The following is a 20,410-nucleotide window of genomic DNA, read 5'->3' on the forward strand; positions in this document are numbered from 1 at the left end:
AGCGTTTAATGGCTCAACTGCAACGTGTTGAAAATAAAAATGAGCCCAAAAGCTCCATGTTGAATTCATGAAGCCATATATTCACACCTAAAACAACCAAAATAACAACAACAGCTGCAAACAACAACAACAACAGTAACAGCAACAAAAAGATCGACAATAATAAATAATATAAAATTAGCTGCAACTCCATTACTAACACATCAACCAGTACATCAACAGCATCAATAACAACACATCAACTACCACAACAACAACAATGCAACATTATTGCAACAGCCAAACAACAACAAAACTCATCGCCGTGCTCATCATCCTATCTCTGCAACACCCGACAAGCAATGCTACAAAAGTTCTATCATCATCACACAACAACAACATCAACAAAAACATTAACAAACAACTCAGCATCAACAGCAGAAAACAAGCAAACAACAACAACAACATCAAAGACATCCCACCAATCACATACACCATCACGGAGAACAAGTACTACAATGACGTCATTGGAGACATCCTCATCGATTCGGATATCAGGCGCAAGTACGATGAACATGAAATTAACGTTGGTATTGTTTGAGCTGCAGTTTCAAATTATTATTATCATTAATGTTATTAATATTATTACTAATGTTGTTGTTTTTGTTGTTGCTGTCGTCGTCATCGTCGTTGTTGTTGTTGCTAATGTTGTTGTTGTGATTCGTTTCCTTTTTCTTCTATCTTTATTATTCTCCTATCTAATATTTAGCTCTTCTTCAGTTACAATAATTTATTTATGTTCATTCAAGGCATATTTTAAGAATTATTAATTAATTACTTTTATCATTATATTATTTTGTTTTAACATCAAAATACAACACATCAACAACCAAAACAACAACAATGCAACATTATTGCAACAGCCAAACAACAACAAACGTTTTCCTACGAACGATTTTAGTATTCAGTTTAATGCCAAGATATATTTCAAGTAATAATTATAAAATTGAATAAAATTTCTAACAAAGACGATGGAATTTCAATTACCGTACGATCCGGTTATACCGGTTTCAATCGGTAACTCCGGTCGGATGTGGGTGCGGGGAAATATTGATAGGGAGGACATAGAACAGTGTCGCGGAAGGTCCAAGTGTGAAGTTGGCGTTGATGTTACTGTTCAGCCTGTTAACTACTTCCATATATTTAAGGTTAGTTGGTTGGTTGATTGATTGGTTGGTGTATTGGTTGGTTTATTGGTTGGTTGATTGATTGGTTGGTTGGTTGGTTGGTTGATTAGTTGATTAGTTAGTTAATCAATGGATAGCGTTGGTTTGTTAATTTGCAAAGCTTATTGTTTGTGAAGAAATTAATTTTTTTTAAATTAATTCCATTCTCTCATCCCTCAAAACTTCTACAAACTCAGATAAACATTGAAATAATTGACGTGAACGATAACGAGCCGAACTTCCTGAACCGAACTTACTACCTGAACATCAGCGAGTCTTCGGCCATCAACAGCACATTCCTCCTTCCCACAGCGATCGACTTCGACCAACCAGAGAACGGAGTCATCCATTACGAGCTGGCGGAAACTTCGGGTTTGATCAACAACATCAAGCCCAACAAAACCCACAAGAATCTAACCAACAATTACAACAACCCGAGTAAGAACAAACCAAATACTTACAACCATGAAAAGAACCAGAAAAATGTACATAATTACAAGCAACAAGCAAAACAAATTGGAGAAGAGAAAAAGGAAGAAAAAAAGTTTTGCAAGACAGTTGACAGCAGCAGAAACAAGTCACACCGACCACTTAAACTTCAGGTTACAGATTCTGGCATATTCGGTTTGCTGACTACCAAAGAACCAGACGGAACGCTGGTCTCAAAGTTGATCCTCCTCAAAAAATTAGATCGGGAGCAGAAAGACAAGTACTTTCTCATCCTCACTGCTTGTGATCCGGACAAGTTAGTCCACACACTTTTTTTATTTTTCATTTTTATACAAATTAAATTTTTCAGGTTACAAATAATTCGTATAATGGTCAACATTCTGTTCTAATGTTGACAAAACTTGTCACACACCTGTAAAGTAAATGGTCGTGAACATACATATGTGGTTTTATAGTTTATCGTTAGTCAAAATATAGTTGTTGAAAAATTGTCTTTGTAGTAGAAACTCAACAAAATAAATGTCGCCTTCTCAGTTTTAGCAAGGAAAGTAGCACCAGGTACGAGAACGACGGCTCACTGATCTAGACTTCAATTTATGGGACTGGCGTAGAGTTCTGGGTGATGATGACGACGACGGTGATACGATGATATAATATAATGCCGCTACAAAAAAAAAATAAGAAAATCAATTTTTCAGTATTTATATTAGCAGTTACTAGCTAGCATTAATACTATTATTATCATTAGTACTACGATTATACCAGAAATGGTAGTACTATTGTAGTAGTAAGAAAAGTAGCAGTAGTGTAGTGGCAGTAGTGGAGGTAGTAGCAGTAGCAGCAGCAGTAGTAATATGTGTGCAGTTGAAATATGATAGTGTTGATTAATAGGAATCGACATCTGCTTTTCTTTGTCATTACTTTTGTTAGCACCGTGCAAATATTTGTTTTCCAATACAAACATGTGTACACGAATGTTTATCTCCTTTATAACTATCTTCACGTATGTTCCTTTAACATATAAATATTTGTACATAGATTTGTATGTTTGTTTTTACATAATCAAATTAACTTTGATGCATACCAATATAATGTTTTATTAAACAAACACAACCATAACAGTCCTAACATACACAAACATCTGTAAAGTATTTGAAAATCGGAAAATATTGACCGTCTGTAACGCAAGCGTTCAAATTTTTAATTATTCAGTAAGTGTTGGTAAACACATAAATTTCTTTAAAAATACGAAATTGAAATAAATGTTTAATATGTGTACCTGTGTGTGCATTTATGTGTGTGTATGTGTGTCTTTTGTGTGTGTACACTTACGTTAACATGCATCTACAAATGCATACATTACATATGCACACGTTTTCATAAACGTTTTGTTCATTGAAATATCTGACCCGAATACATATCAATCAAAGATATATTTGCCATTACAATATGTCCGTTGAATGATTGGTTGCTTGATTGGTCAGTTGTTTGATTGATTGCCGGTTTGTTGATTGATTGGCTTGTTAATTGGTGGCTGTATTAATGTTGGGTTGTCTTAATTGATAGATTGGTTGCTCATTTCTTTGGTCATTTGATTGCTGTTTTATTAGTTGTTGGATTAATTAATAATAATTGACGGCTTGATTGGATGGCTGTAGCGTGGAATTTTTTTTACAAAATTTAAGTTTTATTTTCTCTTAGCAAACGTTTGTTTTAGTTTCCACTTTTGTTTCAAAAATTGTATTTTCAGTTTCAATTTCAATGTTTACTTTACAGTTTGAAAATTAAAAGTTTAACTTTACAAATTAAAACAGTTTCCTTTCAGCAATTTACAATTCAATATTTTGTTTCTAGACGGGCTTGACAAAAAGTCGGTCACAATTTAACAAGGTGGAAACTTCACATTCCTTTTCCTTTTAAGTTGAGTCGTCGGTCCACTATCTAGTCTTTCAAAATTATTGAAATAATTCCATACGAAAATTCTCTCTCTCTCTTTCTCTCTCTCTTTACTTTTCGTAAAATCTTGTTGATATTTATCATTCTTGGTTCTTTTTTCAGCCACCTTCTTTTGAATATTTGGCTTCCATGTGCATTTTCAACTCTCACAATTTACATCCTACCACATTCATCATGCCATCATCGCCTAGTCACGTGCTTGCGTCATTTCTGACTCGATAATTGGAATAATCTGACGTGGCACCACTTGGAAGAAGCAAGCTGTCACCTCATTCCTTTGTTAGTTTAATTATAATTATCTTAATTTCATCATATCTTAATCAGACTTCATTATTTTAAATATTAATATAATTATCAGAAAATGCGTAGTAATTTTTTAGATCGTCATCATTGCAATCACGTATAAACATCATCATCTTCATCATCACCACCACACATAAACATCATCATCTTCATCATCACCACCACACATAAACATCATCATCTTCATCATCGTCATCACAAACTCATCGTCGTTGCCATGGAAACGTTCAGTGTGTCATCATCCTCAATGTTAACTGGCGGTTGTTTTGTTTATTTGAGTTTGCCGTTGCGCGTGTGTGTGTTTGTTTGTTTGTGTGTGCGCCCATTTGCATATGTGTGTGTGTCTGTGTGTGTGTGTGTGTGTGTGTATGTATGTGTATGTGTGTGTGTTTGTGTGGGTGTAGATGTGATGTGTAATTGTTTTGTCTAATTAGCTAGAGCTCGCATTACACACGTTCTACCTCTAGGTTAGTTTGTTGGTGATGGTGATGGTGATGATGATGGTGATGATGATGAGGACGATGATGATGGTGATGAAGATAATGATGATAATGCTAAAATCAACATCACCTTGAAGATATTATGATACTGATCGTAAATTTGATGATACTGATGAAAATGATATTAATTTGGACGATGATACCATAATTAATGATACATCGTTTGTATATTGATCAATATTGTCAACTCATTTTGACCATTTATTTCGACCTTAATTATTTACCCACACATCAATAATCATTAACTCTCTCTTCATAAATTTTAATCATCGTCATCGTCTTCATCATCATCAGCATCGTCTGCATCGTCATCATCATCCTCATCATCATCACCATCATCACTGTTATCGTCACCACCATTATTGTCATCGTTATAATCACATTCAAAATTGTTGGCACACTTCAAATTAAGTTTTCAAAATATAAATTTAGATATCATAGTTTAAACCATGCAGTTACACTGATTAGAAATTAATTATCATCGGCACATCCTCAAAAACATTGTTTTCATCATTATTTTCACCAACTTTCGTCTTTGTAATCATCATCGTCATCTTCTTCATCATTGTCATCATCATTATCGTCGTCATCATCTTCGTTGTCGTCGTCATCGTCATCATCATCATCGTCATCGTCGTCGCCATCATCATTATCATCATCGTCATCATCATCATCATTATAGTTTACTTTTGCTATTGTAATCACATTATATTATATTGTCATTTAACATTTCATATTCATTCCATTCACAGAGACCTAACGTCATTATCATCTTCAACATCAAAAAACCTCATTACCATCATCATCACCAGAACCATCACCATCACCAAAGGACATCACCAAAGAACACCATCATCATCATCATAACCAAAGTACATCATCATCATAGCCAAAGAATTTTACCATCATCATCATCACCAAGAACCTCATCGCCATAACAATCATCATCGTCATAACAAAAGAACATCATCATCATCACCAAGAACATCATCACCATAACCAAAAAACATCACCATCATCCTCATCATCGTCGTCGTCATCATCTCAGCTGACAGATGCGAAATGACGCCTGTCAAATTCGCGTTAATTAAACGACTGCAGCATTTGCTCGCATGAAGTAATGATCGGACCATCCTGCCTTATTAATACGCAACACATACAAACATACATACATACATCCATACATACATACATCCATACATACAAACATACATACATACATACATACATACATACATACATACATACATACATACATACATACATACATACATACATACATACATACATACATACATACATACATACATGCTGCTTTGGACAAACAACATGTGGCTCTAGTCGCGTTTTTAGATATGAGTGCGGCATTTGATTGTGTAGACCATCAGATTCTCTTGGAAAAATTGGTTCATGATTATGGTATTTCCGGTACTGTTATCAAGTGGTTCAGATCATATCTGTTTGACAGAAAGCAACAAGTAGTCTTCAATAATGTGTTATCTAATGAAACGGTTTTGACATCAGGAGTGCCACAAGGTTCAGTGCTTGAGCCTATTCTTTTTATCATGTATACCGCTGAAGTTTTTAAAGTAATTGGTAATTTCGGTTTTAAATATCATGCTTATGCTGATGATATTCAGATTATAGTTAGTAATAAGCCAGAATTACTGCAATCTGAAATCAACAAACTTGTAACCTGCCTAAATAACATAGATAATTGGATGTCAAACAATGGTCTTAGATTAAATCAGCAGAAGTAAAAATTTGTTCCAATAGGTACATGGCAGCAGCTGATGGAACTTAATATCAATTCAGTGAAAATAGGAGATGTTATAATAGAATTTAGTGACAAAGCAACTAATCTGGGTTTCATTCTTGATTCTAGATTATAGATGCATGATCATATAAAGATGATAACAAATTCTTGCTCCGGACAGATTCGAGAACTCTATAAACTCGTAAGTCATTAGATAAATCTGCTATTCATACCTTGGTGCATGCATTGGTTCATTCACGATTGGACTATTGCAATGGTCTGTTTTACGGTTTGCCAGATAGGTCTATTTCTGCAATTCAATCTATTCAAAATAGAGCAGCCAAATTGATTGTCGGAGATCTCAAATTTAACCATGTTACTCCAATTCTTAAGAGCCTTCATTGGCTTACTATAAAGAAAAAAATTAAATATAAAATATGTGTTTTAATGTATAAAACTGTGCATGGCTTGTTATCAAGTTATTTGATAGATAAAATAAAAGAAAAGTCTATAATGATGAGTGGCATGAACCTTAGATCAGATGATGGCATTTTGCTGGTGTCAATCTGCAGATAGCATCAAGAGATTTTGCAGAGTCTGGACCAATGGTTTGGAACAGCTTACCAAGATCTTTTAGAACTAAAGATTTGAACTTGATGATTTTAAAAAGAAACTTAAAACTTACTTATTTTCGCTTTGATTTTGTTGTTAAGTGAATAATTATTTGTTTGTTACTACCGCCATTGACTGTACTTTTTTCTTTTTTGACTTTGTTTGATTATAGATAGCGCTTTTGAGAACTTTTTGATTTTAATTAGCGCTTATAAATGTTTCATTAATAATAATAATAATACATACATACATACATACATACATACATACATACATACATACATACATACATACATACATACATACATACATACATACATACATACATACATACATACATACATACATACACACACACATACACACACACACACACAAACATACATACATACATACATACATACATACATACATACATACATACATACATACATACATACATACATACAAACAAACAGTAATAAACGAACAACGAGAAACAAGCGCGAACGCAAACAAACAAAACAGACACACGTGAGGCCACCACTCTGGTAAAAATTGATTTAATCAAACAAGAAATCAAACTCACAATTAATTAATAATAAAACGTGGCACAAACAAACAAACATACAAAGACAAACAAAACACACACACAAACATACAAAGACAAACAAACACACGCACACGAACACTTACAAACTTTGTCTCGTTTATTTAATAATTTGTCTCTGTGATTCTTACAAATGTTTTTGTAAAATGAATTTTTGTGTGATAATAAACCACTGTACATGTTTGAGATAAACTAACAAACATTTACATCAAAACAAAAACTGTATGTTTGAGATTGAAGCTAATTCAGAACTTTTGTTACAAACAAAATCCTACAAACATAAAGTTAAAAAGAGATATGCACGGACAAAAAAATAACACGTGAACAAATAGTTTCCTCTTTGGATTTTACGAATCAACCACACAAAACCCGTCGCCCCTACCATTTAAATCACAAATTATTTATTCTAAAGAACAAATGAGAAATGACTTTCCCGTGTGTTTGGCACATTGAAATGAAATTGTGAAGACGCTTGGATAGCTAATATGTGCAGAGGTTTGGTGCGGCCAGACAAGATGGTTGTTTGGCCCGTGGTCATATTTCGCAAACGAATACAAAGTTTCACGCTCATGTTTGCAAACAATCATAAGCATGGTTGAGATTGAGCTTTAGATGTTTCGCTTGTTTATGATGTCATAATGATGATTATTGCTAGATGCCTTGATGAGTATTTGTACGTGTGTTTCTGTTAGTGTTTGTCTGTATGCGTAGATGTTTATGCTTATGTATGTATGTAAGTGCAATTATGAAAACGCTCTGCATAAAGTTCACGTGTGTGTGTGTGTGTGTATGTGCGTGTGTGTGCGTGTGGATGTGTGCATGTGGATGATGTGTGTGTTGGGAGGTGTGAGTGGGTGTAGTAGTTTGCGTTACCATGTGAACTCCGCCTATAAATATTTTAGTTTCGTTTTTTAAAAAAAAATGGCGGTTGACTGAAGCCATCCGTGCTGTTGTGCATACAAAACATTTTTGTATGCGAGGAACATATTTTTGTATGCGAAAAACATATTTTTGTATGCGAGAAACACATTTTTGTATGCGAGAAACACATACAATCATGTTTGTATGCGAGAAATAAATGCAACCATGTTTGTATGCGAGAAATACATACAACCATGTTTGTATGCGTGAAATACATACAACCATGTTTGTGTGCGAGAAACATACAACCATGTTTGTATGTGAAAATCACATACAACCATGTTTGTATGCGAGAAACATACAACCATGTTTGTATGCGAAAATCACATACAACCATGTTTGTATGCGGTAACACATACATGCACACAATTTATGTTTATAGTCACGAATACAAGTGCACTTATGATTTGTACAAACTTTTGTTAACATAACAATGTAAAAAAATTTGTTTCCATTTGTTTGTGTATCTGTTTGTTGGTATCTATTTATTGTATACGTTTGTTTGTATCGGTTTGTTTAGGTGTGTGTGTTTCTATCTTTTAACGTTCTTTTTCAATTTCATAATTAAGTTCATTAAATTACTCGAAAATTTTGATTGCTTTTTTTGTGTGACTGACTGTGACTCATGTGTGTCTGTGTATGGGGTTTGTTTGAAATTTCAAAAATTCTTAATTTAAATGTAATTGTTGCTGTTAATTCGAGTTTTAATATCCTCGTTCAAGCATGTATTTCGGAAATTCTGGGTAAGACATTTTTATGCGTTGGTGTAATTGAGATGTGTTTAACTGTCTGTCACTTTATTTTCACTTAGTTATTTTTTTCTCAAATTAACTCAACAGTTCATTCTATACATGCAGCTAAAAGTTACAATATTTTTTTTGCTTATTTCCGCCAGTTTTTGTTCGTTTAATACATATTTATTTGCGTTATGTTCTGCGCGTTGTTATAGCGGATTCTACGTTTGTCGAAGTCTGATTATTTTGAAGAATAAAAATTTATTTAGTTTTTTGAAATTAAACTCGTGTGCTTTTATGTGTCTGTGCGTGCCTGTGTGTATATACATAAAATATATGAACGTGTTGTATGTGTGCATATGCTTACATAAGTTTATACATGTTTATATATGTTTGTATGCGTTTAAATATGTTTGAATGTGTTTAAATATGTTTGTACATGTTTGTATGTATCTAAATATGTTTGTATATGTTTAAACACGCGTGCACGAGTGGCATTATCTTGCACTTCAATCGTAAATAAGCGCACGTTCTACATGGTCCTCGGAAAATATTGAGCAAACAACATCTCTTTATAAACTGCCACTGCTGCTGTTTTCGTTGCTACAGCCGCCCTTGTCGTAGCTGCCAGTGCGCTGATACACACAGTCACTTCTTTTTAACTGTACACGTCCACACGTGCACATATCTGTGCTATACCTGTATATAAATTCTTACTAGTGAACGCGCGCATTTATCAAAGCAAATTTTTTTTCATATTTATATACCTACACGCATGCACACACTTAAACATACTCGTACACAAAACCTCACACACACCCCACACACACAAACATTTACGCTCAGATACAAACACTGACACACACACGCGCACACATATACATAAAAATAAACTCACATACACATACACACAGACAACAACAACAACAACACAACATGGCAGTTCGGACACGGTCAACATTGTGGTGCAGGTGCAGGACTCGAACGACAACAAACCTCGATTCGAGAGGGACAGCTATGAAGTGGACATCCCTGAAAATTCACCGCCAGGAACTCACGTCCTTCAAGTTAAGGCTACTGATGCTGACCTTGGAATCAATGCCAAGGTCAGATGTGGATAATGATGATGATGGTGATGATGATGATGATGTGGATGATGATGATGATGTGGATGTGGATGATGATGGCAATGAGGTTGACGATGATGATGGCGATGATGATAGTAATGATTTGAATTTTGAATTTATTTTAAGGATGACTAAAAAAGATAAAATGAAGAGGATGATAATGATGACGATGATGATGGTGACGATGAAGTAAATAAATAACCGTGACAACGCTTTTCACCGAAACCGTGATTTTTTTACTAAAATGATTGCAAACGCTGCCTTATTGGGGATAAAATTTAAATTGTTATAATTGATAAATTTCGTTAATTGATGAATATTTTGGTAGATATAAATAAGACGATGATAGTTCTGATAAGCCTGACAAATGTAATGACGAATGTAGAGATAACAACAAAAACGTCATCATAACTATATTAACAACAGTTTTGTCTGCAAAAAGATTATCACAATTATATCCACATTAGGTTCGTTATGGATTGACCGCGCAGTCCCACTTGATGTATGGGCACATATTCAAGATGGATAGGGAATCAGGAATCCTGTACGTCGTCGGATTGGTTGACAGAGAAACAAGTCCAGTGTATCAACTCGGAGTTACTGCTGAAGATATGGGTTGGTTTGTTGGTTGGTTGGTTTGTTGGTTGATTGGTTGTGTGGTTAGTTATCTGATAGACTACTTGGTTGGTCAATCAGTTGGTTTGTCTGGCTGTCAGTCGGTTGGTGGTTTGGTTAATCGGTTGGCTGGTTAATAAAACAAGCGTTTTGTTTGATAATACTGTAGTGCCTGTTATATTTATATTTTATTTTATGTTTAACCAATCGCACCAATAATAATTCTAAATGTTCAAATGAAAAGCTATGATATTTTTTCACACAAACACTCACCAATTTGACGCTAGTTAAACTTAAAAGCATAGAATATTTTATTTTATAAAAATTAATTAATTATTCTTATTATTTTCCTAACAGGCTGTTTTTTTATAAAATCATAGTAATACAACCATTTATTCATTTTATTTTTCAATTTTTCTAGTTTTTCAGAATTTTATTCACAATATTAACATAAAATATTTTGTTATAAATTGACATAAAATGCAATAAGTAAAAAATCAGCTTTAGTATTAAAAAAGAAAAATTGTTAAAACCGCTTAAAAATGAGAAAATTAAAATATAGAACGTTGGAAGCATTGACAAAGTGCTAACAAAGTTAAAGCATGAATTAAATTAGAAAAAACATTTTTGAAAAACTGTCATTATTAAGCTAAATTCTTTAAAATTTAATTCCATCTATCAAATTTTAACATTAACTTTCTGTTATATTTCATTTTTTAAGATTGTTCATTTTTCTTCTTCACTCATATCATACATTAGCTATCGATTTTTGAACATTCATTCGAATGAATTTCACATTAATTTCATTCATTTATCAATTTCTTTTCAGTTAAGTACAAAGGTATCACATTTTCAATGTATTTGTCTATTTCCAAAAAATATATTACTATTACTTTTCTATCATATTCATTCATTCATCCATTTAAACTATCTTTCTATTATGTTTATCCCTTCATTCATTCATTCAAACGATCTATATGTCCATCAATCTATCCAAACCATCTTTCCATCCATACTTTCTGTCTATCAGATTCATTCATCCATCTGTTTGATGAGCCGTGGTCGTTCAATTCGTTACATTTTCTAATTATTTTCATGTTCCTGCACGCTTCATTGCTCCAACTCTGCAACAAGTGAGCGAATGATTATGTAGGCAAAAAAAAATACGAAGATTATATCAGAAAAATGGAAGAAAAATTTAAAAAGTATAGATAAAACAGAATTCATTTACTTCGCTATTTTAAAAAATATCGAGTTATAAAATTTTTTTATCTTATATAAGATTTATAATGATCATGCTACATATAGGTGAATGAATAAAAAACGAATTATTAAAAAAATTGGCAAACATATTTAAATGCATCTGAATGAAGCATTATTGGACGATTTGGTTCATTGGTATGTAAAATTATTTATTTAAGAAAATCATTTGAGTCGCATGAAGTATGAAAATTTTTATTTGTTATAGTGTTTAAAACGAGCTAGCAAATGATAATTAAGAGATATTAAATCAATCAATTACGAACCAAACACTTCAAACAACAACAACGGCTAAAACTTAAACAACAAAAACATCAACAATCAATTTTAATAATGACATCAAAAACCAAAACATCAGCAAAAATATAAAAACAGTTACATGGCTACAAAAAACAACAGGACCAGACTCCCACCCAGTAGATGTGGCAGCGGCAATCCGTGTGCTGGACGAGAACGACAACGATCCGGAAATAACTATAAACTCACTTCCGTCAATCTCCGAACTGATGGAAAACTTTGATCGACCACTGACGGCGGCTAAAGACAAACTTGACGTTGCGGTCATCGCGGAGAATAGTCCAAAGGGAACGTTCGTGGCGCAAGTTACAGCTGCTGATAGTGACAGAGGAAAGAATGGATCGGTGAACTGCAGCATCTCTGAGCAATTTGTACTTGCTGAAGAAATGAAACCCGTTGGCGCCGAAAATAATTTTAATTATTATGATAACTACAACTTTAATAATAAAAATTTTGTAAACAATATGTTTGGAGACAGAAGTGCTAAAAGTAAAGTTCCAACAAAATCTCGTTTAGAAAGGAGTGGACATGAAAAACGAATGGAGAGAAATAATGAGCCGTTGGAGTATTTAGCACTGTATGAGAATTTGAATGAAAATCTAACAGTTGACAACGAAATATCTCGCAATAATGTTTCTAAAACGAAAAACAAAAAGAGGGCAATGCAATCAAATTCAGAACAGTCGCCTCTTAACGTCAGATCATCAACCGAACTTACAAAAATAAACGACCATCCTGATCCATTCGTTATATTACGCAGAGATACGCAACATTTCGGTGAAGTTGAATACCAAATAATAACCAACGGGAACTTGGACCGCGAGAAAGCACCGAACGGTTACCGACTAACCGTTGAATGTTCCGATTTCGGCAGTCCGTCGAGAACAACTCGAAAGCAGTTAATCGTCAATTTATCCGACGATAACGATAACAGTCCCAAGTTCAACAAATCAACGTACGCCATTCGAATAGTTGAAAACACACCAGCCCCCACCAAAGTTCTGCTTCATGTCACAGCCACCGATTTGGACGACGGAGCGAACGGAGATGTGCGCTATCGCATCGACGAGTGGAGTTGGATTCCCGCTGAGTACAGAAACTCCTTCGCAGTCGACAGTGAAACTGGAAGTGTCATTGCCTTGATCTCCTTTGATAGAGAAATTTTGAGCGAAGTCCAATTCAAGGTTTAATTAAATGTTAACAATTTTTTAGTCAAATTTTCGTTAAATTCAATTGTAAAATATGAATTGGTATAAAAAAAGATGGTAATTAGAATAAAATGATAAAAAACTCTGATGAATATTTCTTCATCCACCACCCGACCCGAAGGTACTTGCCAGCGACAACGGAGACCCGATAAGAACCGGCATATCGACAGTTGTGGTGTCCATCGAGGACGAAAACGATCAGACACCAATGTTCAACGAGAGTAAATATTCTTTCTCCATTTTTGAAAATCAACTTCCGTCAACTTTTGTAGGTCACGTGGTGGCAACAGACTTCGACATGGCCCCATTAAACAACCAATTATATTATGCCTTAGAAGAAGTAAGCATGAGCATTCGTATGAAATAAATGTGAGATGGCTGTGAATTTAAACTATAATCAAATAATGAATGCTGAAAAAATTTTGTTTGTCATAATTTTTATTTTAATAAAATGATACTACATTTGTGATATTGCAAGTATTTGCAGTAATTAAAATTGCGTGAAATAATTTTTTTAAGTATTAAAATTTATACCTTGAAAACAAATTTTTTGTCGCTAGAAATCAATAACATCCAAACTCTCGCAACCGTCATCGGCAACCAAAACAACACTCGACAACTTCAATTTGTCGGATTTGGTAACAACAAAATCCGACAACAACAACAACAACAACAACAACAACAACAACAACAACAAAGACGACGACGACGATCTCAACAACAACAATCATTTTGCCATAAACGAGTACAACGGTACCATCTACACCCTTACTTCACTGGACCGAGAAACTCGACCGATATACTACTTCAAGGTAACCGCAACAGACAAGGGCAATCCATCTCTCGTCGGCACAGCCGATGTTGTGGTGTTTGTTAACGACATCAACGACAACTCACCATTCTTCACCCACCCACCTTCGTTCGATTTCCCCATCCACATTTCGCCAACTTCTCCCGTTGGACAACCGCTGCTGGTGGTTTCTGCCACTGACAACGACCTCGGTTCAAATGCACGCGTGTCGTATCGTGTGTCTAGCTGTCTTTTGATTGATAACGAAAAAAATAATAATGACGACGAGTTTGGTTTTAGAGAAAACGTTGATGATATCAACAATAATGGTGGTGCAGAGGTTAGTGATGATCCAAACAGTAGGAGGAAGAACATTGATGACGACAATTACAAACACAATTCATTGGAAGGTCAACATTTGGATGAAAATATCTCAAATGACACCAACAAAAACTTTAAAGATAATAGTGGCAGTAGTATCAAAAGTAATATGACAATTCGCTCGTTGTCCTCTCTGTCCTCCACAACTCTCTTATCACCAACATCAGCACGAGTAACACAATCATTTCAAACATCGTCGTCTACACTTTCATTGCTAACATCACCAACGACATTTTCATTGTTTCCAACAACATTGACAACAACAACAACAACAAAACCATGTTCGACTTTCTTCATGGATCACTCGCTTGGCATCCTTTATACGAATCTCGATCTAACTCCACACACTGGAAGGACGTGGGTAGTTCGTTTGATTGCTGAAGATGCCGGCGAACCATCCCTGAAAACTGACGCAATTCTTCAACTAATAGTAAACCAGTCAACGGTCTGGAAATGGCCTGAAAATTTGAGTTTAGATCAAGATAAAACGAACGCAAGGCACTTCATTGAGAAAAAACCATTGCTGGTTGTGTTAGTTGCCTGCGCAGGTTTAGCCTGCGTTTTAATTGTTTGCGGATCTGTGGCTTTAATGATGGTGGTCGTTCGTCGGTTAAAATGCAATCGTGGTCAAATAGTTGCTTGCGGCTACACAAACACTGGTGCTTCAAATCGTAGCGTCGGTAGCAGCTGTGGTTCCAGCGTCGGTCAAGTGGCAAACAGCAATCACAACTATGTGACGTCGTCGTGCTTTCAAACAAAAGCAAATCGAAAAAAGATATCGAATAAAAATGGACGATCGAAAGTTGCATCGTCCTTGTCGCCCGTTTCGACACCGCCATTATTATTGCCACCGTCCCAGCAACTGCAACCGCAACCGCAACAGCAACCGCAACAACAAAAAATGACAAATGTAAATGCTAAATGCCCTGCTTTCGAATCGCATTACATGACCGATGAAAAACCGCTAGCGATCGACTCAGCAATGCATCCCTGTTATGTTGAGAATCAATCCTCTTCGTCTTCGTCCTCACCCTCTCTCGGCACCGCAACGTTGTCTGTCGATGCCGATGTTAAATCGAGAAATGACGTCACGTCTGACACAAAGGTTGGTTCGTTGTTTGCTCTTTGTTTGCGGGTTTGTTTGTTTGTTCGTTGATGGTTTGTTGTTTGTTTGCTTGCATGTTTTTTTGTTTGTTTTTTGACGGTTTGTTGTTTGTTTTAAGATGGTTTGTTGCTTTTTTGTTTGCTTTTTATTTGTTTTGTTTATGTTTTTGCTTGTTTCGTGATTTTCGCCGTCAAATCGCGGTTGGTTTGTAATCAGTAGTTTCGGGCTATTTTTTTGCACGATTCGTTGTTAGTTATTAGTTATAAGCCTATAATCCTTATTAATTAGTATTTTAGATTTGATAATCTCGACACGTACATTTGCAAGCAACATGTTCAAAATTTACTTAATAGGCATCAGTCAAATGTCAGTATGCCAGGCGCATAAAACACGGATACCAAAATTTACATCTATCTAAACACACCACACACACACACAAACTTACAGAGAGAGAGGGAAAAAGAGAGAGAAAGAGAGACAGACAGAGTCAGAGACACACACACACACACAGGCACATGCAAGTACACTCACTCCCAAGAGCTTGAACGTGAAAAAACGCACACACAAACTCATGTACCACAACGTCAGGTATGCACCAGTACAAGCGCAAAAACAGAGGCACTCGGTCAGTAGTAGAGGCACTGTGGTCCAGTAACACTCAAACTCCATTCATTACACTCATCCATTATCGTTCATTCATTCGTGTCTCTTCATTATACAACCAGAAACGAACAGACATTAAACAAGAAGGTAGGTTAATAAAGACACACACGCGCGCGCGCACATGAGCACACATTCACATTTGAACGCTATATACAATGACAATACCATGCGCGTTACTGACTGAGCAAACACAGAAACAATCGTAGGTGCAGATCATTTAAAAACACAAACACAGACCTATGAAAACATTGAGCAACAACTCAAGTGACAAATAACTCTAATGTATAATACGCTGGCTTGTACACATAAACATACCACCAAACTCACACAACCGTATATACTTGCACACATATAAACATACACACCCATAAACATATATATACAAACATACACACTTACATACACACATACATACGTATACACGCACATACGCGCACACACTACAGCATAATAACAAACAACTGGACAGACAGGAGACTTTAAACTATAAGAACTTAATGTGGCTCCTGTGCCCCCGCTTTAGTGCAACGTTAAGATGAAATCACTCAACTATGAATGGATGGATGATTGAATGCATGAATGAATAGACAGATGGATGAATGGATGGGTGGATAGATAGATTGATGAACTAGTAGGTGGATGGATTGACAAACAAAAGAATGGATTAGTAGATAGATGGAAAGACGAAAAGATAGCCAATCGCAGATAAAGAGACGAAGACAAACAGACAATGATATAATTCAATAGGGATAGTGTTTTATATATTATTGTGTGCAAACACTTAAAAAATTATATTTAATCACACACAAAAAAATCATGCTTTATAAATGAAGACACCCAAACAAAACAAACATTCCACTTTTATAGAGTATTAAATAAACAAATCAACACTAACCAGTGCCAACAAGTACACAAACATACAAACCAAGTTGGCATACAGTAACAGCACAGTAAAATTTCTGAATATAAGATGGCGAGGCTAATACAAATACCGCAAATACCGTAAAATCAAATTACTCGCTAATGTAATACCAAACACTCTCAATTACTGCGGACAAAACTAAAGTAATGGAGTTACAAATTGATAGTGTCAAGCTTGTAGAAATGTAAATATGCAAGGGTACGTTTGCGTTTCTCTGTGTATTTCTTTGCTGGTCTGCGTGTGACGTTTCAGTGTGAAATTAACTGTGTGTGTTTGTGTGAATGTGTTTGCGAGTAGTGTGCCTGCTTATGTATGTGTTTGTCAGATGTATCATTTGTTTTAAAGTATACAAGTTTGAAGTCTGTGTTTTTGTTGTTTGTGTGTAGAGGCCATAGTGAACAAAATAGCGTGCACTTGTATGTTTTCTCTTGGAGTTATACAACATCCTTGTCAATAAATTCATTAAGTATGATGTTATTTTTTGTTATCTTTAAAAATAATTTTTTTCTTATCGTCTCAGCTATCGAGATAAATACTGCTCGTAAAATCCCAAACATTCCATGCATTATGAAATGATGTAGTTAGAAGCAGGGAATTAATTGAAGCAAATGCGATGCAAACATCAGAAATGTTTACAATCAATTTTGTATGTACGAGCCAAATGTCATATCCACTTTCATTCGTATGTTTGTAACTCCAGATAAAAAATCGGCTAAAACATGAAAACGTACTTTTGCGTGTACGAACGTGTTTGTGTTTCAGGTTAGTTTAATGTTTTTTTGTTATTACTAACTTAATATTTTTTATTAATAGAGTGTTACGGTAGCACTGTTTTTCTTATTAATTTATGTTAATGTTTCACAGATTTTAGATCTCAGTGTAAAATATACAGTCTGGTATATTTAACTGCCGTGCTTTCAAAATAACATCTGGAGATTCAATTGTTTTTCAGCTGGCTTAATAAACGTCGTAAACATCCAAATGCAAAAAATAAAATAATTAACTTTTTTCAATCTTAAGCTATAAAAAAATTTAACCTTCATTTGCATTTTTTAAGTATTAAATTAATAAATTTGTCAAATCAAAATTTTTCATAAAAATAAAACATATTCTCAATGAAGTGATGGTTAACGTTACAAGTTTGATAGGAGTTAAGATCATACCATTTAAATACTCATCCTATACATCACCATTAAACATTTTTATGTTTTACAGTAGTACATTAAAAAAATTTATTTTTTAAAATATTTTATTACCAAATAGTGAAATGTAAAATAACTGCTGATTGAAACGCACAAATAATCATTACTGATTACGTGAACAATTCGAGATTAGCGTTATCTTTACAATTTTCATTTATACAGGATGGCACAATCCATATGAAAACAAGGAAGCAAACTGCCGAACAAAAAATACAATGTCATTCAATCATCATTTCGTGATCACACTAGAAAATAGTTGTCAACCTACACTAGCAAATCATCACGGAGTCATGCACAACCAAATTATCCGCTAAGATTTATAGGAAAATAATAGATTAAGACTAGTTCAATTGGTGGTTGATTAATAAATGTTAATTACTAAGTGTCGTGTGGGATGCTGGAAATCACGCAATGGTTGCACTTTAAATTTGTCTATTGACTGAGGTGGAAAATGTTAAGTGTTAATTTCATTCCAATTTTTTAATTATATCAGATTCAAACCTGGAAACTGCTGTCCTATAGCAAAAATGTTTCAAAAAGTTATTAACCTTTTTTTAATACAATTCAAAAATTATTTTATGTTTGAACGTACAAGCGAGTGTTTGTGAGTGTCAGATTCAGAACATCGTATGGTGAATTTCAAATTGTAAACTCGCAATGTTTCAATAAGATTCGCTTTTACAAATGATGTTAGAAAGGTAAAATTGTATTTTTCCGTCTTTTGTGAAGGTTGTTTTTTTTACAAAAAAAGAATTTCATCTTTCAAAAATTTTTAAAGCGTCCTCAAACGTCACTCACACACACACACACACACACACGCACGCACGCACACACACACACACACACACATAAACAAACACAAACACACACCCATTTTTTCGAACTGTGTCTTTGCGTGGTGTGCGTGCACGCATCTGTTTGCGCACGCAAGAAAGTAGAGAAATGAACATACATATTCAGTGATAGAAATACATAAACATAAATAAAGGACAAATACTCTTAAGCACACTTCATAATCCAGCTTGTAATTCATGCTAAACAATGATTTATCCAACACACGCACGCACAGGCACACACACGCACACACATACACACACACAGATACCTAAACAAAGTAAACGTACACACTCTAAATTCGACAAACTTATAAATTTTTTGCTGTACACGCATACCTGAAAACGTTAACTTTAATAAAAACGCATTAACAAGCACTAACAAATCAATAATCTTGTAAAAACACGCAGACACGCAATGAATCAGCGATACAAACGCGTGCACGCATTCAATACGTAAGAGTTTGGCGTAAGATGTGGTACATGAAGCACATGAATACCCGACAATAAGGAACTGCTAGTTTTTCTTCTACTTTTCAACCTATATAACTATTTTATGGTTTGAATACTCAGAAGGTAGATGGAAAAAAGAAAAATGGAGATAGAGCAAAAATGAAAACAAGATTAAAAGGAAACCAAAAAGAAAGTGAAAAACAAAAAAAAATATAACATAGATAGTTAGAGGGGCTTGGTGTAGACTTGTTCATCAACATTTGGCGTACAAACATGCCTGATGATTGTTTACTTCTCTGTTATTTCTTCTCGGACCGGTTCAGTTTCTGTTCAGGTGTTAGCTGAAGATACGAAATGCAAGTGCTGTAAATCGTGTTGATCCTTTTTTAGTCAGTTACTAAACTGCTATCATTGTCGCCTGCGTTTGGTCTGCCAGAATTTTTCTAAATATAATAAATTTAATATGATCATTAATATTTTTTCATTATTCAGAACATTTAGATTTAGGCTATACAGTGACAGTGGTTT

The 20,410-nt window shown here is 34.6% G+C and overlaps 1 protein-coding gene across 1 annotated transcript; it reads left to right on the forward strand.

The window, feature by feature from the left end:
• Positions 1-1,825: 1,825 nt before the first annotated feature.
• Positions 1,826-13,392, forward strand: HELRODRAFT_132264 (hypothetical protein; the record flags this gene model as incomplete). Its single annotated transcript, XM_009032183.1, has 4 exons — positions 1,826-1,950; positions 9,970-10,132; positions 10,621-10,772; positions 13,200-13,392. Coding segments are annotated over 4 exons (633 nt in total), but the record flags the coding sequence as incomplete, so codon positions are not given.
• Between the last annotated feature and the right edge of the window lie 7,018 nt (positions 13,393-20,410).

This window comes from Helobdella robusta (assembly GCF_000326865.2).
Source record: "Helobdella robusta unplaced genomic scaffold HELROscaffold_8, whole genome shotgun sequence".
Lineage (NCBI taxonomy): Eukaryota > Metazoa > Annelida > Clitellata > Rhynchobdellida > Glossiphoniidae > Helobdella > Helobdella robusta.